The sequence below is a fragment of the Mauremys mutica genome, chromosome 1, assembly GCF_020497125.1.
Source record: "Mauremys mutica isolate MM-2020 ecotype Southern chromosome 1, ASM2049712v1, whole genome shotgun sequence".
In the NCBI taxonomy this organism is placed as follows: Eukaryota; Metazoa; Chordata; order Testudines; family Geoemydidae; genus Mauremys; species Mauremys mutica.
In genome coordinates, this window is record NC_059072.1 from 177551339 (window position 1) to 177574056 (window position 22718).

The 22718-nt window shown below is 44.4% G+C and overlaps 1 protein-coding gene across 1 annotated transcript; it reads left to right on the forward strand.

Moving 5' to 3' along the window:
- Positions 1-362: 362 nt before the first annotated feature.
- On the forward strand, positions 363-21352 carry LOC123347731. Its single transcript, XM_044984955.1, has 8 exons — positions 363-429; positions 1308-1448; positions 3332-3634; positions 5673-5972; positions 10858-10989; positions 12786-12890; positions 16414-16572; positions 19739-21352. The coding sequence occupies exons 1-8, from the start codon at positions 375-377 to the stop codon at positions 20410-20412; spliced, it is 1869 nt and encodes a 622-aa protein (XP_044840890.1). The 5' UTR covers positions 363-374; the 3' UTR covers positions 20413-21352.
- Positions 21353-22718: the final 1366 nt, after the last annotated feature.

Sequence of the window (22718 nt, forward strand, 5' to 3'; positions counted from 1 at the left end):
TCTTCGTTTTGGTGCATGCTCGCACAATAGGGAGGAGAAAATGTCTTATGCCGGGCTGACCTCCACCTGCTGCAGCGGCCGCTATGACGTGGAAAACGAGGAAGTATATTTACGAGTTCTTACCTAACGCTTGTCTGACACAGTGGTTGAAGCCACAATGTTTCCCTTCCAAAATATCCACTGTCCCTTTGTGAGAACTCTAGTTCTGAGTCAGTAAGGAAGTAATTGAAAAACAGAAACAGCCTTTAAGCATTTCTGCATGTTCACAATCTTCAAGACGCACCACTCAGTATGGATTTAAGTTAGTGGGATGTGGAGGTTTCCTCAAAAAAGTACAGTTTATGTGAAATACTGGAACAAAAATCATTTCTGAAATGTCATCTAGTTTTACCTTCCAGTCTACGTTGTTTGCACTTATTATTCTCCAGGGTAAGCCATTTTTCTTTCTTTCTCAGTAATTCTTTAAGAGCGGAATGTGTTTATACTAAATTCAGATTAGACATGTGATTCTGTTCCAAATTAAATCAAGGGGAGTTTTGCCATTGTGTTCAGTGGTTGCAGGATTGGGGCAATACTGAAGCATGATTTAGGAAGAAGTAGAAGTACTTGCTCAGAGTGTTTCAATCTGTTCATTTCTGTATGTAGTCTTAACTTATAGTCATGTTGTTCATTGCAAAAGAAATGACCTCAGTATAAGAGGATTTCAGTGTATCTGTAAAATAACCAAAGACAAGCATAATAAGAAATTCATTTATTATAATAAAATATATAGTACATTTAATGTTGGAAAGAGTACTGCACTGAATTGTGTTCAGATAATAATAAGAAGCTGAAAAAACTTTAAGGATGATAGATACGTTATTTCTGAGTTTATATTTTTTATGTGTTTCCAGAAGGCAAAACCAAATAACTTTGACTAGTATCAGCTGCTGAAAATTGCCCACACTTGGCATTAGGATATACTGGTAGTGGCATCTTTTCATCAAAGGATCTTAAAGCACTTTAGAAACATTACTTAATTAAGCATCCCAAGGCTGCTAAGAGAGAATAAAAGTTGTAAACCATTTGACAGATGGGGAAATTGTAGCATTAAGAAACAAAGTGACTTGCCCAAGATCATACAATGAGTCAGTGGCCGAGCTGGGAATAGGACCCAGGCATCCTGACTTCTAGTTTCCTGCTCTAGCCGTGAGGATTCATTTCTGTCTTAGAATTTAGAAATCAACATAATTTATTTCAGTATGGTGCCCAGAAACACATTGTGTTGTTCTGTAACTAAACATGTTTTGCATGTATTATATTTCCAGTGCACAGTGATGTGACAGCTGTAAATGGGATGCTGGGTAGTTCTGTTACACGACATCATGTGTATCCTGACTTGGAACACCCTGTTCACGTCACTTGGAACAAGGGAAAGACTTTGTTAAGTAGCTGGACACGTCGTACCAGTAAGTTTACCATCTTTTTTAATGGAACTGTAGCATTTTACAAAACAGTGAAAGAGAATGAGGGACAATATACAGTGAATGTGTTAACAAAACTGGAAATCATGTCTACCAAAGAGTTTTTCAGTTACAAAGACATGGTAGGCATAAAAGTACTATCCTAATGTCTTACTCTATAGGGATGCATGGTGGAGACACATCAAAGTTTGTTATGCCATATTATGTTTTTCAACTTGTTATCATATGCTCCTCACTTTAGTGTCTGCTAGTTTTGAATTTGTTTGGTCCCATGAGTGACCCAAGGTTCTTAGATGCACTCAGTGATTATATTTATTAGTCATTTATAGCACCCTTGGGCCAAGATTTCCAAAGCCAGAAGCCTAAAGTCAGTCTCCTACAAATTTGACTTAGGCTCTGTAATAAGCAACCTGATTTTCAGAAATGCTGAACACGCATCAGCTCCAATTGAAATCTGCTGGATGCTCAGCCCGCTGATTTAGAGCTAAATTAGTTTTTGAAGTGTAATTTTAGGCATCTATTTTTTAAAATCTTGGCCTTACTGTCTCTAAATCATGTTTTAGAATGTGCCAGCCTATACCATGAGAAATGTGAAAATAAATGATTTTTTATTTTAAATTGTGATTTGAATAAACAGCAGATAGAACGCAAGATGCATTTGCAAACTAAGTCAAGCAAGATTTCTACCGATTTACATTGAAAATTCAAAGTCTGCACTCTGTCCAAGCTCTACTCGAATGGAGTGGAGAGCTGGGGGGCTGATTGTGGCTTCCTGATTCTCAGCCGCCAGGCCCAGTGCAAGCTAATTTCTGAGGGACCTCGTGCCAGTGGAAGATTGGACATTACTGCACTCTACCCTGCCCTCCAGCCAGTCTGCCTTCACTGCACTCCTAATACACCCTCTCCCTCCTCTTTTGCCAGTAGTGGTGGGGCTGCAGGCACAGGAGGCAGCTGTATATCCTCTACCAGAGAGAAATTCTCCATTGGCCATCTCAGCTTTAAGGTTGAGTGGCACAAAGTGGCCTTAGCAGACTAGAGAAGCCGACCAAATGATGTAACTGTTATTATGACATCCTCCTTCTGTGTTTCAGTTACAGTGAGAATGACCCTCCTTTCTTAGGGGAGGGAGAAGTCAGAGGAGAAGTTGGTAATTTTTATTATAAAGTGGATGGATGGATGGATGGACAGAAGGACAGATAAATGAGAGACCTTAGCCCTTACTGCTATAGCTAGCTGTCCATTTTAAGCCACGTTTTGACACTCAGCTGATTTTACTATAGTCATTATGAAGCAATCTGTGTGAAATCTCATGTGGGTGATTTTATGTTAGGGTAGAATTTGGTATAAATTGGACATGGATGTTTCGATTATATGAGTGTGCAAAATGAATTGCTTGCACTTTCTGAAAAGTTTCCTAACTTGTTTTTATTTTTTGGCTCCTACTATTGCAGAAATGACTTGGTCTAGAAACTCCAATTTTTTTTGGTTCTACTGGCATCCACTAGTTATGGTGAATTTGGGTCAGAAAATGATTAAATGCTGATCATATATTAGGGCCTTTGCATACTGGCTTTTATATACTTTACCAAATACCTGTATGGAGCTGTTGTCTTTTCTAAGCATGAATTTGAGCAGGATGTCTGCAGCTGCATTGGAGCTGTTCTCATTCACACATTAGGGGTAAAAGCCTTTTTAAAGTTCATATCTGTGCCAAGTTCATCTTAGTGTGCCACAGATAGTTAGAGCTGCTTCTTTCTGACAATAGGGTAGCCAAATTCCAGGAATCCCTCCCCCAAACCATGGTAAACCTTAGGACCCTGAATGTAAGCAAATGTTCTCATGCACATGTATTCTTTCTTTATTATCAGGGGCCACCGAAGGGATGCGAACTGTCAGAGGAATTGTAGGTGACTGTGTTATGCTTGATCTGCACAATTACACAAACAGGCATATTCATGTTACCTGGAAGAAAGGCAATAAACAAGTGGCCAAGATGAAAGGTCAAACTGTACACGGCTCTGGAACATACAGCGAGAGATTTCGTGCATTCTTCAATGGCAGCTTGAGTGTTTGCCCCATGCAGCCGGGGGATGAGGGTCAGTACACGGCAGAAGTGTTTGGTCATGATGGGGCAGGTTTGGGCCATCAAAAAATTCAGCTAGAGTATAGCGGTAAGTATCAGCACACTATGCAATGCCTGTAGATTATATCAATAACATGCAAATGTCAAAGTGTAGTTTTAGTATGTGTCAGTGTATTGTTCAGGTCAGTGACCTCTATCTGTAGCTGAAAAATTGGTCTGAAAAGGTCATTTAATGAACTCAGTTTTTGTGGAGGATTAAAATACCCAGAAAAAAATGTTCCTATATTCCTGAACTGCATTCCTGGTGTTCAGCACCATGTGATCCCACAGTGGGTTATTAACCAGAAACATCAGAAAGTCGATCTCCTGATAAAGACAGAAGACTTACTGCAGATAAAATAAGAAACACACATTTTTATAACCAAACTTGAACCAAAACTTTTTAGAGATTCTAATGTACTAGGGTACATTTAATTTTACATTTTTGCATAGTGTACTCTTTTCTCTTCTGGGGTCCAGCCCAGACTGGAGCCAGAACTGCTCAGATTCCCATGGGATGGACTGGTCTAGTGGTTTACTGACGAGGATTGCAATACAGAATTGCAGGTCCTTTCAATAGAGAGCTTTCTAATGAGATTTTCAGACCAGTGTTCAGAGTACAAAGATTTGGGTAACTTTTGGCTAAGCCTCAAATACAGTAAAATATCCAAATGCGTGGACACTTTTCAAAAACAAACCCAAACTCCAAGCCTTCCTTGGGTTTCCAGTACAAGAGTAAATAAGAATATGTAGGAGAAGAGTTCACTTCACACCGGTATTTATTGATGTGACTATTGGGTTTTGTATTTGCCCAGCGTCTACCAATGAGTATTTTCAATGTTGAAATGTGGTCCAATAGTACACGTGTTTAAGAAAGTTCTGCCTACTCTAGTTCTCCTTTTATTCCTTGCTCTGCTGTGTTTTGATCTTGCAGACTAAACAGATGCAAGCCACCTTCAAGTTGTCTCCCTATTTGCATAGGAGAGCATCAAGTGCTGCATGAAGCTGTGCTGGTGGTTCAATTGGTGGCACTTCCAACTGTATCAGAACTGAACCTAGACCTTGGCCAGGTGCTAGGGGACATTGTTTTGCAGGAAGTGCTGACTTTTGGATGAGAGAGAAAAAACTGAAGCCAAGACTACTCAGAAACATTAAGATTCCATACTACACATTATAAGAGAAGGGGCATTAGTTATAGTAATCTGGTCAAATTGTGCAGTCTGCCTTCTCTAAATTCTCCCAGCTATTTCGATTGGATTGTTGCCACTTTTTGATCTGAGTAGCTAGTCAAAGTTGGGGCCCTGTGGGTGTTGCAGTTGGGAGTAGAAGTTGGTGATGGTCAGGCATTTCTTTGATGCAGTTTTGTTTATTGTGTTTCTGAACGCAGAAGAAATAAAATAGTCGGAAAGATCTTCTTTTGCTCACAACACCAAGAGTGCTCTTTTCAGCCTGCACCCCTGACCCAAACACCTCTTCCCAGGTTTCTTCCAGGATCCGTTACACACTTTTAGCTGCTCCTTCAGGCTGCCTCTCTCGCTCCATCTATTCGTGTCTGACCTTAGTTTTCTGTGAGATCTTTCTTCGCCCGTACACACACACACACACACACACACACACACTCCTACCCATGACAATACTCAGCCTAAAGTTCACATACATCTTTTGTCTTAAGTGGGACTTATGTTAATTGAAGAGTGAGTTCACACTGACCAATCTCAATGGAGTTTGAACCCGACCTGTAACTAGGTTTCACACTTTCTAACAATATAATATTGTTCTTCACTTGCTGTTCTAAACTGTTGTGCAACATGGCAGTGTGTGGTGTCTGAGTGTTTGCTCTCAATGTAGTGTATAAACTACTTTATGATCATTTGGGATGGAAAAGGTATAATAAATATACAGAAAAGCATTATTTTTATTTTAAATCCATATGTACGAAACTAGGTTTAACAAACATACTCCCCAGCATTTGACTTCATTCCTCCATTTTGAAAAGATACAACAGAAAAGAGATCACTCTCAGTTAAAAGAGAACATAAGGAATGCTCCCTCCCTTAAATTTAGCAGAGATGGCTTTTCCCCTTCAGGAAATAGAACAGCACCTGTTCAAGAAGTAACAGGAATTGTCGGCGGCTCCATGTTCCTACCTCTAGCAGCGATGGATTGGAAAGACTTGGTCCAGATAATGTGGAAGAAAGACAGTTTGTTGGTTGCTGAGTTAAATTACTCTCAATCCGATGGGAGATCCACCGACAGATCTCAGATCTTACCTAATGGCACGCTCAGACTGGACAGGATTCAGGAAAGTGATTGTGGACGGTATTCAGTAGAAGTGCGAGACAGAGATGGGAAGATTATATACCAGACAATGATTGATGTGAAAGTAGGTGAGTACTTCTCAATTTAAAATGTTAGCAAACATGGGACAATGTTAATATTCTGTCTACTTTAAAAGATATTTTATTCCTCAGTTAAATACTGCAATAACACTCATTCCAGGTTCAAAATGTGAGCACAGAAGAACCGTCAGAGACATTCCATAACTAGTTAACCATTAATTGATTAACGCATTCATGAAATAGAGGCTAGAGCTGGGTGAAAGTGTTCAGCTGAAACATTTTTGGTGAAAAATGAAGATTGGGCAACAATGAAATATTTTGTAAATTTGTGTTGATTTTACAGAATTGTTTTGCTCAAAAATGTTAAAAAAACTGAATTTTTTTTTTCAACATTTTTTAAACAAAATGTTTTGATTTTTTGGGGTCAAAACTACTTATTTTGAAATTTCCTTTAATTTTAATTGTTAAACATTAAAAATGTTTAATGCTCAAAATTGTAATAAAATGTTTTGGTCAAACTAAATGTTCAATTTGACCTAAAATATTTTTTCTGACACTTCAGTGCACTGAACACTCTGAAAAATGTTGGTTCTGGGTCGACTCAAAACAAAGCTTTCATTTTGATTTTTTTTGTAATTGAAACACCTTTATACCAATATAAGACCTTTATGCCAATATAACTGTGCCCACATTAGCGGGGTCTGGACCTTCATACTAGTATGGTTAAAATCGTACACATTTTGTGTATGGAAAAGCCCTTAGAGAGGAGATGATAGAATTCTGACACTAAACTGGACCAGACAGAAAGGAAACATTGCTTCAGGGCTCTCTCTTATTCTTCTTTCTAAAAAGATTAGCCTTCTTACCTGCCAAGAAACACTAAACTCAGTTTGGTCTGAAATGGAATTCAGATTAGGGTTAGCTTTCTCCCCCATTTGTTTTAATGCCATCAGAACCTATAGTTGCAATTGGCTACAGCAGTGGTTCCCAACCTTTCCGGACTACTGTACTACTTTCAGGAGTCTGATTTGTCTTGCGTACCCCCAAGTTTCACCTCACTTAAAAACTACTTGCTTACAAAATCAGACATAAAAAAATACAAAAACGTCACAGCAACTATTACTGAAAAATTGCTCACTTTCTCATTTTGACCATCATCATTATGTTCCTATTACGCCTCTGGCATTTAGGGCAGTGATGAAGCTCCTCCGCTCCTGTCTGTTTCTGGCAAGTCTTTCACTGGTTCCCTAGCTGTGCCCCAGGTTTTGCAGGTCAGCTTTCTAAAAACAAATTTTTATCGTATAATTATAAAATAAATCAGTTGGAATATAAAAATTGTACTTACATTTCAGTGTACAGTAAATAGAGCAGTATAAACAGGTCATCGTCTGTATGAAATTTTAGTTTGTACTGACTTCGCTAGTGCTTTTTATGTAGCCTGTTGTACAACTAGGCACATATCTAGATGAGTTGATGTACCCCCTGGAAGACCCCTGTGTACCTCAAGGGGGGTGGGGGTGAACTCCTGGTTGAGAACCACTGAGCTAAACTGCTTTAGCTAACAGCTCCCTGATTTAAATGGAAGAGAGGGGGCTCAACTGTGCAGCTCACTTCCCTAGTGTCCCTTGTCAGGGCCGGCTTCAGGCACCAGCTCAGCAAGCAGGTGCTTGGGGCAGCCAACGGTGAGGGGCAGCATGTCCGGGTCTTCGGCCGCTATTCGGTGACGGGTCCCTCACTCCCTCTCGGAGCGAAGAACCAGCCACTGAATTGCTGCCAAAGACTGAAGCGGCGGCAGTAGAGCTGCAGATCGCGATCACGGCTTTTTTTTTTCTGCTTGGGGCGGCAAAAACCCTGGAGCCGGCCCTGTCCCTTGTCCAGGGGCAGCAAGTTGTATGGGCCTGTGCTGCCCAGGCTCCAGCAAATTCAGGGCCCGGGGGCCCGGTTCCACCAATGTTCGGAACCAGGTCTCTCCCCTGGCCCCGCCTGCCGCCCCTGCACCCTCCCCCAGAGTGTCCCCCGACCCCACCAGGTGACCCCCCCCCACTTCCCCAAGCTTCCCTGCCTGCCCTGGGCAGTGGGCAAGGCCGGCTCCAGGCCCCAGCATGCCAAGCGCGTGCTTGGGGCGGCATGCCGCGGGGGGCGCTCCGCCGGTCGCCGGGAGGGCGGCAGGCGGCTCCGGTGGACCTCCTGCAGACATGCCTGTGGAGAGTCCGCTGGTCCGCGGCTCCGGTGGACCTCCCGCAGGCACGCCTGCAGATGCTCCACCGGAGCCGCGGGACCAGCGGACCCCCCGCAGGCACGTCTGCAGGAGGTCCACCAGAGCCGCGGGACCGGTGACCGCCAGAAAGCCCCCCGCAGCGTGCCGCCCTGCTTGGGGTGGTGAAATTGCTAGAGCCGCCCCTGGCAGTGGGTGGCTGCCCCCTGCAGCTCCGCACTGCACTTCCTCTCCAGGCACTGCTGCGGCCGGGTACAATGGAGTGGTGCCGGGGGCAGGCTGAGGTGGCTACTGCACCTGCAGAGGGAGGAGGGGAGGAGGTGCATGGCAGGCATTCCACCCCCCCCCCCCCGGGTAGGCAACTCCTCAGCAGCAGCCTGCGGGGGTCTTGGGTTTGTGTTGGGCCAGGGGAGCCAGGGGGGACCTCCCACCCCGGAACTCGCTGCTACCGATAGGAAGAGGGTTGGGGGGAGTCCTCCTCTCTGGCCCCCTGCCCCAGCCCAGAGACTGCACCCAGCACCCAAACTCCATCCCAGAGCCCGCATCCCTCCCACACCCAAACGTCCTCCCAGAGCCTGCACCCCAAACTGCCTCCCACACCAAAACTCCCTCCCAGAGCCTTAGGCAGGAAGGAGAGAGCGTGTGTGAGGGGAGATGCGGGGGGTGCACGGCGGGACTTGGACCCATTCTCGGCACCACCAAAAATTATACAAACCTGCCGCTCCTGCCCCTGTCTTCCTGTAATCTGCATCTTATGCTGTTATTTTGCTGTGTGGATAAGACCCCCCTAACCATGCCAGTATACATGAATTGACCTTTCTCCTCCTTGTTCTCTGTGCAGTAGGGCATCCCAGAGTGCACTGCCTCAGGTGCTGTTGCTGCCACTCTTTGTGCATGTCCTTCAATCACTCTATCTCATACTGAGGCACTATGGGATAGCTGCCCAGATTTTCCCAGAATGTGCAATAGGGTGACCAGATAGCAAGTGTGAAAAATTGGGACGGGGGTAATAGGAGCCTATGTAAGAAAAAGTCCCAAATATCGGGACTGTCCCTATAAAATTGGGACATCTGGTCACCTTAATGTGCAAAGACAGTCAGCATGATAGGTATGGACTCATAAATTCAGTTGGTGTATAGTTGTGTTGTGAAAATAGCTGCTATGTAGATGTAGTTCATCAACTGAACAGAAAAATGATTGTATTTGTCGCTTGATCAAGGCCCTTACTCAGATCCAGAATAGTTTGCTTTTTTGTTGACACTGTCACCTTTCATTTTCAGACAGTAATAACCACAGCAACCAAACAGTTTGATTTCAGGTACTGTACATACAGTTGATACTCAGGCATTCTCAGACTGCACCAAACTTTTACAAAATGCATGATTGCCGGCCTCTAAGTCAGCTGAGTTATATGATAATAACAAAAATCTTTAATGCAGGTGAAAGCTTAGCTAGAAGAACTTCTGTCTTTGGACTGAATTCATTCCTATCATGGCTCCACTAGAGTTATACCAACATGAAATATGACCCAGTTGCTTTAAAAAAGGGGTGGGCACGATCTGGCCCACGAGCCATTTTAAACTGGCCTGCGAGCCGCACCACGTGGCTCAGCCCTGCTCCGGCACTCCAGCCAGGGCGCTGGGTTGGGGGTGCACAATGCGGCTTTGCCCTGCTCCAGCCAGGGCTCTGGGTTGAGGCCACACCACACTACTCCTAGAAGCCATGGCATGGCCCCACTCCAGCTCTTACATGCTCCAATAGGAGCTGCAGAGGGGTGCCTGCAGATGGGGCAGTGTGCGGAGCCGCCTGGCTGCACCTCCGCATAGGAGCTGGAGAAGGGACATGCCACTGCTTCCAGGAGCCACTTGAGGTAAGCGCCACTCGGAGCCTGCATCCCCTCAGCCCACTGCCCCAGCCCGGATTCCCCTCCCGCTCTCCAAACCCCTCAATCCTTGCTCGGAGCACCCTCCTGCACTCCAAACCTCTCACACCAGCCCCACCCCAGAGCCCGCACTCCCTCCCACACCCCAAACCCGATGCCGTGAGCTTTCATGGCCCATCATACAATTTCTATTGTCTGATGTGGCTCTCGGGCCAAAAAGTTTGCCCACCCCTGCTTTAAAGTAATGTTATAGTCAGATCCTCTTCTTGCCCAGCGATTCAGCTCCCTGTGTCCTTTTACGTCACATGTTGACTTCATACAGACCAAAACAAGATTGTTTCTCCTCGTAGCTCCTCAAGAGTAAGCCAAGCTACAGTACAGCAAGCTGGTGCCTATACTGACTCACAAATCTTCAACAGAATCATAAGCTTGCGTCTGACCACAAAACCTTTATTTCTGGTCATGTTGTATGAGGCAGAAGGAGCACTGCTGGATTGTCAGAAACTGTGCTGGGTTTGCAATGCCAGCTGTTAGGAAAACTCATCTTTGACTTGTAAACTGGGCCACTTTAATTTGCGGACCCTGAGGAAAAAAATAGGGAATCCCACAGTTTTGTTTCATCAGGTCACTTTTCTGACTCGACTGCACTTGAAGGGAAGTCAGAAAAACAGAAAAGATAAATAAAGCCTTGTTGTACCGTTGGTTAGTGTATGATCTTTTTATACTGTCTGTATATGAGAGGAAATTACAAAAAGAGCCATGTGTAACGCTAACAGAATGGAGCAGAAGGCATTTTAAGTCAATTATTTTTTTTTGCCATTGTATTTTCATTTTAGAACAAGCGACGGTGGCCTCACCAGTTATCTCGCATTTACTGTTATTCACCATAGTGGGAGTGCATGTTGCTGTATTCATTGTTGTGTTGGGTTCACTTATATGGCATTTTCGAAAGTGCAAACACAGAACAGGTAAGGATTCCCTCTTCAACTCTGTAACAAAATGGGGCAAACCATTGTCACTAAAAATCAGTACATAGGGACAGTCTACCTTACATTGTGGTTCCTACGTTATTTTTTGGCTAGCTCTGTTTACCTGATTAAGGACCAGATTTTTAAAGGTGTTCAGTTGCTTAACTTCCATTGATTTTCTGTGGGAGTTAGGTGCCTAAATAACTAAAAATCTGGCCCTAACACCTTAACTGTACCAGGAAGCTGCTGCTATCTAATAGGCTGCGGAATTTGGATTGCTTCAAAATGCAATCTCAGTCATGAGACTAGGATTTGGAAGAATGGAATATAATGACCTGAGATAGAATTTGGCCACGATATCATGAGAACGCTCTGACTTTTGTTAAACGGGCCCGGGATTTATAAAGATCTGAAGTGTCCAGGACTTCAGTTTTATGTCTCATTTAAGAGTTGTATCTCAAGCAGAAGAGTATCCCTGGCTCTGGCCTGAAGTGGTTCAGTAGTGACTCCAGTTGCCAGAACATTGCCATGTTTGAACACTGAGTTTGCTGATCTGATGCTGACCAGTGAGTGTAGACTAAGACAAATTACATTCAGTGATGAGTGGAAGAAGGACCAGTCCTTAATCCTCGCTAGTTGACACAGGACTGAACACGATTTGTCCCAGTCTACACAGGCCTCTAAGTCATCGTCAGCACTGTGTCAGCTAACTCTGTCCCTCAGACCCTTATTCAGCCATTGTAACACTTTGTAATGGAGTCGTAGCCCTACTGAATCTCCAATCCTCTCTGCTGCATCTGAGTTTAGACCGGAGATCTCCTGTCCAAGTACCGACAGACCATCTTTTAGCTTGAGAGTTTTGATGAGCACAAAGCCCTATATGGCATAGTCATGGGCATGACTCTAGGGGATGGGAGTGAGGAGCAAATGCCTCCTAGCCTAGTTGAGGGGAGATAACTTTGTCTTTGTTTCCACACCCTCCTGCCATAGATGGGAGGAGGAGTTCAGTATGTCCCAGAAAGACCTCCCTTAGGCAAGTCTCCCCATCCTCCAGAAGCCATTAGTCAGCTATTGACTGGAAGTGCTTTGCAGCACAGAGACAGAGGTGGTCCTGCACACAGGCAGCATGAAGAGCAACAAGTAGGCCATAACACATCTTTCCTGCCAGCTGTGTGAGGTAGGGAAGAGAGAGGAGACCAATCAGCCCTTTGCTCCCACATCCCACAGGCAAATGGAGAGAGAGAGGGGGCAGCTCACCCCAGCATAGCATACAGAAAGGACAAAGAGGAGGAATAAAAGTAGGAATAGAAGGGGAGAGCAGTATTATTACCATCTGTAATGTCAACACACACACATTTTCAAAATAATGCACCTCTTGGAGGGGCAATGAAGAACAGATGTGGTCCTCCTGCTCCATGAGGGAGGTGAGAAATTCAATGGGATGAATGGACAGGTAGTTTGGGAGTCTTTGGAATGTCTCGGGGGGAGAGGGGAGGAGGATGTGAGAGTGAGGGGAAATGAAAGAGCAGAGTAAAAGCAGAGTGATCATCCTGAAGGGACAAGTAAACAGGCAGCAACATACGAGATTGGAAAGGGAGGCAAAATGGGGGAAGCAAAATGTCCTGAATGGCACAGCAGTAAGAAATAATAGGCATAAACTGTGCAGTTCAAGAGGCATTAAAATTAGCCACGTAACACATTCATTGTTGCAGGCCTCAGTAGATTATGCTAGTTTTGTCTTTCATTGAGAGTCTTTCCCCAATGTCTAGTGCTTTTCCTATTTTATTTGGGTTAAGGTCGCATGACAAACCTAAGCTTCCGGCACGTGACTTTGGGCCGAAATGGCTATAACGAGGACCATGTAGACTGTGGAGAGGGAGACACGAGCAGCCCTAACCAAGGCGAGTATCCCGGCGGCCGGAGAATGGTTCTGGGACCAGGAGGGTAAAGACTCTGCTGACAACGTGATGTATTTGATACTGCTGGCTGTGTTTGAAGCAGAGCCCAGAGAGGAGAGGAATTCTTAACCATGAAAGCAACTAGTATCACAGCAGTTACCTAGCACAAGCCCTTAGGGATGGTAGCAGGGTATCCACACAAACACCGATGGGCCTTACGTGATACCAGCACTGAGCCCTAGTACCACGGAGGTTGGCTGGCTCCATGTGCCTCCCCCTGTCCACAGTTCCCCTCAGTGGTCCCAGTGTTAGGGCTGTTATAACAGGCTCTTTCTGCCCTTTCCATCAAGCTCCCCGTGGGGTAGGGTTGCTAATAGTGACGGAGTGCTGTAGATTCGTTCTGTGACACTCGATGCAGGCTTTTGGCCCTCCCAGCCCTCTTTTTTCAATATCTTTCCCAGGGTGGGTTGACTCCTATGCCTGATAAGTTTGCAGTGGGTGAGTTTCTTCTGGGCTGTCAAGAGAATTGCTGGCAGGGGTACCGCAGCCATACGCACGTTACATACAGTACGTACCATTGGCAGTGGCCAGGAGGAGCAGCGCTGGCTGCTCCACTGCCAACGCAGGTTTGGAGTGAGTGACATTGTGACCTGGTGCACAGGGGTCACAGCGCCAAACCGGAGCCGCACCGCAACCCCCATGTACCTCATCACAACGCTACTCGCTCAGTTTTGGCCCCACAGCTCCCCGTCACGATGGAAAGTGGGTGGGGCCAAACCTGAGTAGGTGGTGGGGTATGCAGCACCGCTCCTTCTCACTGCTGCTGTGGGTCTGGCTTCTGTACTAGGAATCCCCCCACGGGCTTGCCCAGGCTCACCCCACTTCCAGAGCCTATGTCCCCCCCCAGGCTGGAAAGGTAGGGCTGAGCATGGCACAGATTCAGCGGGCAAGGTGCTGGGGCCAGCGGCTTCAGTGGGGATGGCTCCACAGGTACTGATGGTGTATACCAGGGGAAAAGTGTCTCTTCTCTTTAGCTCTATTTGGTCACCCTTCTCTTCTTCCTTTATCTCCCCCGCCCCCCATTAAAAAGACCTATCTTGAAAAGGCCTTGGCTCTGAAGCAGAAGGAGGAATGGTCCTTATTGCACAGATAAGGACCATTCCTCCTTCTGCTTCAGAGCCAAGTCAGCTCCTGACCTATTATTAGTGTGTTCCTCACAAATAGCACCTCCATCGGCATTGCAAGAGCACGGACAGTTTGCCCAACACCATCAGTAGGAATCAGGGGGACCACAGAGATTTTCCAAAAACAGTTTAAAATGTTATTTCTAATATGTGTCCCTTAGGAGCTATAGGGCCTTCGCTATGGGTGCAACTCAGTTCCAGCAGGTGCAAACTGAACAGCGCAAAACCAAGAGAAACAACACATTCGGCCAGGTTATTCAAGTGAAGTAACTGCATTCCACCAGCCCCTCTGCCCACACACTCTGTAACAGCAGGGATTGCAGAGCACAGTGAAGAGAGCTCTGTGGAGCTCAGCTGTTCCACTTCGTAGGAAGTGGCTGAACTGTTGGTTTCAGTTCACATGGGTTCACATGCCCATGAATTTTGAGATCTACTGAACCCAAATCTGAAAGCAAAACTCAGCCAGAACTCCAGAAACCTCCTGAATTGTGCTTGGCTTCAGGTTGTAACAATGGGACTCTACTGAGTTTTGCTTGGTTTCCACTCCAAACAATAACTCTCCTTGGTGCCTGGAACTCAGTCCAAATTCACTAAAATGCCTAGGAATCTCTGCAAGCCAGGCCTGAGTTTTGAGTTTGGAATAAAACCTTGCCACCAGCTCTAATGGTGGCATCAGGGGACGTAACCTGCTGAATGGAGCTCTTCAGTAGGAGCTATCAGGGATATGCATGGGTCTGAGGTTCTGATACTAGGCTTTGATGTACTGTATGGATTTATTCATATTCAGAAATCATATATTTTAAACACAGATTGAGATCCTGAAAAATCTCAGAAAAATGGATAAGGGACTCCATGTGAGACTTCGGTGAAGTCTAGTCTGACCCTAGTCTGTAAGAAATATCAATTTCCATTGACTGTATCAAGGATGAGCTATGTTTTTAGGCCACAGGTGTGTGCAGTAATGTAGAACGTGAACCATGGCTTGAAAAAAAATGGAAGGAAATCAAATGGGGCTCTCACACCTACTCATGTGAAACCCAAGAGAATTAGATGCACCTGCTATTGAATTGGGCTGCCACTAGCATTACTCAGTCTCTGGCCTCGTATGAGTCACTGCCTGTTAAGCCAGTGCCTTGGCATTGCTGGATTCATCCACCAGCCCCAGGAAAAGAACTTCTAAAAATATAAGCTTTCCAATGGGGAATAATTTATACAACAATTTCTAATCATTTTAGTGTGAAAATGCTGCAACTGTGTATGATAAAGACTCTTTCTTGGCCAAATCCCCTGTCTCTCCTCCTCATGATGCTGTGGCTCAAACCTCAGTTTTATTTTTTTACCTCTGAAAACATCTTTACACAGCTTGCAGTTGCCACTGAGGCAGGCAGGCATCTCAGAGTACCAAGGCATTGTCCAGGGAGGAGACCAAACTCAGAGCATCAAGGCAATATCCAGACAGGAAGGCATTTTGTGAGCCACTAGCCCGGCACCCAGGCCGTAGGGCACTCTCTGAGCTGCTAGCCCAATGCCCCGGTCTTAGGACACTGTGAGTCACCAGCCCAGGGATGTCAAACTCACTCTGAAGAGGTCAGATTCCATTTTTAATTATGCTTAGTGGAGTGGGACATAAATATAGGACTACACACTCTTCTCAGTCCAGAGCTGATTTCCCACTGATGTCAATGGGAAATTTGCCCCAAGAACAAGAGGGAGAATATGGCCTTTATGTGGTAACTAAAGTTTTAGTTAATATTTTTATTTTATTATTTTTCCAGTGCCTTAGTGTTTCATTTTGCGTCAATCAGCAAAAAGGGAGCATAGGTTTCTCCTTTCTTTCTCTACCTTCCACATCCTCCTTTCTCTGTTTCTCTCCCTCCCTCCGTCTTTGTGTGTCTCCTATGTTCTTCCCTCTGCATTTCCTTCCCTGCAGCCACTCCCGTCCCAGGCAGTTCCCACCTTTGCAGGGGCTTTGCTCCCATCACCTTTCATTATGCTGTAGCAGCCTCCACACACACGGTGAGTTCTGACATGGCAAGCAGGTGCACTGTAGATTCACACCCTGGCTTGCCACACAGTAACTCACCGTGTAGACAAGCCTTTGGTTCATGTTTGGGAGGTGTGGGTTTTTTTTTTTTTTTTTTTTTTGCAGTCATGAAAGCTAAAAACTTACCTTTTTTTTCTAAATTAAAGATTCTGCCCAATCTTAATATATCATGTGGGCATCCTAAATACATGAGAAGGGTGGAATCAGGCCCACTCGCCATATGTTTGACAACCCTACCCTAGGGCAATGCCTACATGCTGTGTCTGTGTACTTAGATATATTTTGCTTTCTTGGTTAGAAGAGAATGGAAATCCAGCTTCACAGGAACCAGAGACTGCAAACTCCACTAAGCAAGAGAATGAAGCTTTCATTAAGAATGCTAAAGAGACTAAAGCGGCAACAGCTGCAAGCTTTTACACTGAGCAACCTCTGACTTTAAATATCTCCACTTTTCAAGGTAAGCAGAGACAAAAACAAACCCAAACCCCAAACCACATTTCAAACAGGAAAGCTGGTTATTTAACCTAACTGAAGAGTTTCCTGTGACACTAAAGTCCAGGGCTCTCTTAGATGCGATTGCAGCGTAACTCTAATGAGCTCTATTTCAAGTCTTGTGGGAGGCTGAAGCTGCAGATCGAGCGGTGCCGCAGGACTCAGTGCATAGTCTGTGCTCCAGGTGACTATATTTGGCTAACACACACATATGCTATGTACAGTTGCTCCAAAATTAATGATACCACAAGCCAAGGGTCTTCTTAGCCAATCAGAGCAACAGCCAGGTTTGGTCTCTCTGAAATGCTTTGCTGACATCACTAACTGGTGCTGAAGCAGGAAGCAGTAAAACTGTGACCAGCACCCTGCTCCCACTAAATAACTGGAAGAGCTTAAGGCATTTTGCAAACTTTAATAAATTAAGCTCTGTGAGGCACAGCAGGTGATTATTATTGCTGATTTACAGATAGGGAAATTGAGTGACTTGCTTGAGGTGACTTTGTTCTGTAGGGGAGCCAAGAATAAAATTGCTGGCCAACACCTCTAGCCCACACTCCCTTTTGTAATAGTTATGAAGACAGAGACTAGAACAGTGAAGTTATAAATAGACACAGTGTCAGATGTCCTTACTTCCTGTTATTTCTTTTCACCAGGTTTGCTCTTCTTCATCTGTTTTCTCCTTCTCTGCACTACCCTTTTAACCAAAAGTAGCCATTGGGGCCCACAAAGCCCATGGCCACCAGACCTACCCTGATTTCGGGACCTTATCAATGCCAATGCTAAGATCAGGTTTAATCAATCAATCAATCAGTGATAAGACCAGGTTTAATATAAAGGAGAAAGCAAGTCTCTAGACCTTCTTCTTGTGGGGAGATGCTGGAAAATGTAACTAATGCAATCTGCTTGTGTGAGTTTGGAAGCTTGTCCCTTGCTTCAGAGCTTCAGCCAGTTACCTCCAGGAGTCAGGAGGAATATTTTTCCCAATGCACAATTGGTCAGATGTAGTTTGGGTGGTTTATTTTGCCCTCCTCTGAAACATCAGTGATTGACCACAATTGGAGACAGGACACTGGATGGGGCAGATCAGGGCTTTCAGATGCTTGCATCCGAAGAAGTGGGTATTCACCCACGAAAGCTCATGCTGCAAAATGTCTGTTAGTCTATAAGGTGCCACAGGATTCTTTGCTGCTTCTACAGAACTAGACTAACACGGCTACCCCTCTGATACTTGGCTTTCAGATGGTACAGAGAATTCTCTGTCTTAGATGTCAGGCTGGTGTGCCTTGTTCATCTGCTCAGGGTCAAATGGATTGCCAGATTTGGTAAGGAATTTTCACTCAAGTCAGATTGGCAGAGATCTTGGGTTTTTTTCTTTCTTTCCTCTGCAGTATGGGGGCATGGATCCCCTACTGGACCATCTGGGCATCTCTCACTTAATCAATTCCCTGCCACTGCAAAGGCTTCAGGCATTGGTGGCACCTCGATCCGTCCAGTTCTCTGTCTGTGGCACACAACATTTTAGTCTCCTGAAGACTGAAATGCTTTCGTTTACCTAAAGCAGTTGGGCGAAGCTTAAGGACCTGTGATATATAGGAGGTCAGACTAGATGACCTAATTGTCCCTTATGGCTTTAATGTCTGTGAAAACTATACTTTTTCTTGAAACTCTCATGTTATTCAGCATCCTCACATACAGCTGTCCAAGGCTGGACTATGTGGTGAGTGAATCCCACAGCAATTTGAAGCTGTGGGGGATGCTGCTGACAGCTCCAGGGACGCTGTAAGCTCCTTCTGGGATGTCAGTCATCTGCTTGTAGCTGAGCCATTTTGTTGGTGGACAGTTCTGGCCACAAAAGATGCTGTCTTATAGTGTGAAAGGTAATGTGGGATAGTGGAGTAAACATGGGCCAGGGAGCAAGGGACTCCTGTATTTTAACCCTGACTCTGCTCTCTCTGTCACCTTGGGCAAGTCTCTCAAACTTTCTGCCTCAGTTTTCCCATCTGTAAAACTGGGCTAGCAATACTAACTTCCCTCACAGTGAGATGGTAGCTAACATCTGTAGTGTGTTATATAAGTGGCAAATATTAAGAGTGAAGAGAGCTTGAACCTTGGGGCATTAGGGAAAGGGGAAGGAATGGAGGGGTGGGTAACAGGATGAATATGAAAGAAAAAGGAGATGAAAGAAGATGCTGCTTTCTAAAGAAAGGAAAGAGAGGTGAATAATGAAGAAGAGAGAAAAACATTACCCAGAAAGAAGAGAATTGCACAGAGAAGAAAAGTAGGAGGTAGAGAATGAAAGGAATGGGATGAAGGAATAGAAGAGAATGGGCAAGAAATCTCATGTATGACTTCTAGTTTAGTGACATTTATGCTTCTCTGGTATAAAGCACTTCCATGGAAACATGTCACTTCTCTGTACATTTGGGGCAGTGGTATTTTAAACCCTTGTTGTTATACTAATATCGCTGGCTTCTCTGACTTCTATATTTAAATAAAAGGAGCAGGAGACAGAGAAAATAACCTAAAATGCACAAAGAAAGCACAGACCCCTGCAATTCACTGGGCCAAATTCTGCAGTGATGTAAAAATATGGTTTAAATGGGCCAGGAAAAACAGGGCAAATAAGTGTAAGGGGTAAAGCATTGTGTGACCCACTCCATATACTTCAGTGAGGTTGCCAATGAGTATCTAGGCCTCGAGTTTCAAAACAGCTCAGCTCCCATTTAGGCATCTAAATAGGCTCTAGATTTTGAAAGAGTTCAGCACCCAGTGTGCTGTGACCTTCTGAAAATCTGTCCCTAATAGGGGGAGTAGGATGGTGTATAGAAAGAACAGCAATTAACAAGGGTGTATAACATACCAAGAGAGAACTGCTTTTTATTACACTCTCCTGTTAGAGATTTTTCTTGATACTCTTCCCCCATCTTTTCTTCAATGTGTAAATTCCAGTGTACTCATTTTGCACACCCAGAGTGCCAAATTGGAATAAATGACATTCCTTTGCCACTTACACCCACGTCCACGCTTTAGGTTACCCCAAACTTCGGCCCACCTTATATAATCCATGCTTAAATGGTAGGAGAATAATATATAATACGAGGTATGCTATTAATGTACTTTCTTCCTTCAAGGGCAGGAAGAACCTAAATCACAGCCCAGGCCTGAGCATGCTGGAAACGATGTTGTCTCAGTTACTAAAGATGGTGTTCCTCTGAAACGTGGGAACTATATTCCTGAGGATGACAGGGACTGTGTTCCCCCAAACTTTGACAACTGCATCCCCCCAGACTTTGACAACAGTGTTCCCCCAGACTTTGACAACTGTGTTCCTTCAGACTTTGACAACTTCATCCCCCCAGACTTTGACAACTGTGTTCCTCCAGACTTTGACAACTTCATCCCGCCAGACTTTGACAACTGTGTTCCCCCAGACTTTGACAACTGTATTCCTCAAGACTTTAACAATTGCATCCCGCCAGACTTTGACAACTGTGTTCCCCCAGACTTTGACAACTGTGTTCCCCCAGACTTTGACCATTGCATCCTCCCAGACTTTGACAACTGCATCCCACCAGACTTTGACAACTGTGTTCCCCCAGACTTTGACAACTGCATCCCACCAGACTTTGACAACTGTGTTCCCCCAGACTTTGACAACTGTGTTCCTCCAAACTTTGACCACTGCATCCCCCCAGACTTTGATGACTGTGATCCCCCAGCCTTCAATGACTCTGGTCCTATAGATGGCAGGTACTATACTCCTGGGATCAATAGTGACCATATTCCTCCAGATTTTGGGGATTAAGTCCCTCTCGACATTGAAGACTAAGTTGAAGATGGAGCTGAATGAAGGGAGCAAGCCAGGGTTCTACTGCCAGCAGAGATTGAAACAAAATTTCCGGAGGACATATCTGAAGATCTTCACATTAGATTTTGCCAGGTCATATGTAGCATGTGCCTGTTGATGGTATAACTGTAAAATCTGACTGTTGGATCCACATGTTGTCTTTCATCTGGTGATGGGCCAACCTCCAAATAGTGGATTATCCAAACTCTGTAATGCTTATCCATTCCTTATCCAAGTTATCCAAACCTCTTGAGTCTGAAGAATTGTGCTGGTAAGCTTAAGAGAACCCATCATCTATAGCACTTTAGTTTGCAGTCATGGATGTAAACACACAGAAAGGAGCTTTGCTCGTTGTATTTCAGCACTTCCAGTTCTGAGCCCAGTTGCGTACCAAACACAGAAAATAACCAAACACATTTTTGGAACCTCAAAAAAAGGTTTGGTTTCACTTTTGTTTCTAAAAACAAGGGATGGTTTAGAGATGAGAAGGATTTCCTAGTTTTCTGGACGTATGTGCTCATCCCCAATCTCGATTCCAGTCTTCTTCTCTGCTTAATTTACTGGTGAATGTGGGAAAAGGGGAATATCAAAGTCCAGATGCCTCATCTCAGTGGATCTGATTGCTCCTAGCATGGCATTTCGGGTCAAACAAGCTGTAGTTTAATTTAGTGAAGTTAGACAGAGGTTTATCTCATGTGTTGGTTTGTTTATGAACAACATAACTGGTAATTTATTCTACTAAAGTCACATTAAAAAAGGAAGCTACATTGAACTTGAGCCTGGCTGGAGGCTGAATACAGGGTTATTTTGACAAAAAGCTATTGAATCACTAGCGAGTTGTCTGAACTTTAAGCATATTGCAATAATTTACATCCTTAATAATTAGATACCATATTTCTTGAGCTTCTTAGAGTGTAATAACACCTCTGTTAAAGGTGTGTAATTTTTATTATAATAAAGCTTTTCACTTCTATTTTGTAGTGTGGTGGTATGTGCCAGCTATTAAAGTGTTAATTTGTTTTTTACATGGCAACAGAAACAATGTCATGCCCTTTTGGGTAGGACCAGTCAGTGAACATTTGTTCTGATGGCGTAATATGGCTAACTTGTGTTTCATTGGTTCATTGTGCTGTCACTAGAGTTCCTTCTAGAGAACTTATGGGTTGGATTCTGTGGAAGCTCAGAGAAGATTCTCTCTAACACACACAGTTCTAATAAACTCTTACTAAACTCAATTGTTATTTTTCTAACTCACCTCCAAACTCTGAAATTCTGTTGCTACAACCAGGATATAGAATGTTTTATTGCTAAGGAGGCCAAACTTCTTTGGCATGGGTTAAACGCACAATTTTATGAGGCGCTCATTCTCAGCAACCAGTAATTTTATCTGTATTTGCAGTTGATTCAGAGTATGACCAACTTAATATCTGAGCTCCCTTTCCTCAGATTCATGTCCTATAAAAATACCTTTGACATAATTCAAATATTCACCCAAATGTTCACAATTCTCCAAAACAGATTAAGAACCAGGATCTGGTACGGGGAGAATGGGAAATTATCTTTATTAAAGAATTAACACCTCAGAACAAATCAGTAATCTTCAAACTTGTTGAATAAATACTTCCTAAATATTGTACAGCCGTGCACATTTATTTTTAGTTTATGATTTAGCTCATTCTTTAGTCAAATTCTGATAAACAGCCTGTGTAACGCATGATAATTGTTGAAGCGTCGACTCACTAACACTTTCCACACAACATATATCCTGGAATTGCCCCCATCTGGAGAACCTGAAAGGCCATTCAGAAAACTCTCTGTGAAATCTGAGGAGAGGCGATGACTCCGGAACCATAGCTGGTTTTGTTGGATTTAATGATCCAACACTGCCTGGAATTAGCTTGGCACTCAGTCTGAATATAATCTTAGTAGGAAATGCAAAAACATGTTTCACTGAACAGTGGAAGGAAGAAAGCCATGATGTTTGAAGACTATCTATGAGGTGGCACAGCATTACCTATCTGAGGTTGTGTCACCTGCTGAGCAGCTACGTGACCTCTGCCTCCGTGTCCATCATGCTGGATCTCAGAGGGAGAGTCTCGCTGGGAGCAGCAGGCAAGCAGAAGGGTGGTGGGGAGATAAAGTGAAGGAACCTGGTATTGGGCCCAGTCTTTCCCAGGTAGCCCCAGCCACTGACAGATCTCAGCTGCCACCCAGCTCCCCCATCCAACTAGCCTTTTCTTCCACCAGACACCCGAACCCAGCTC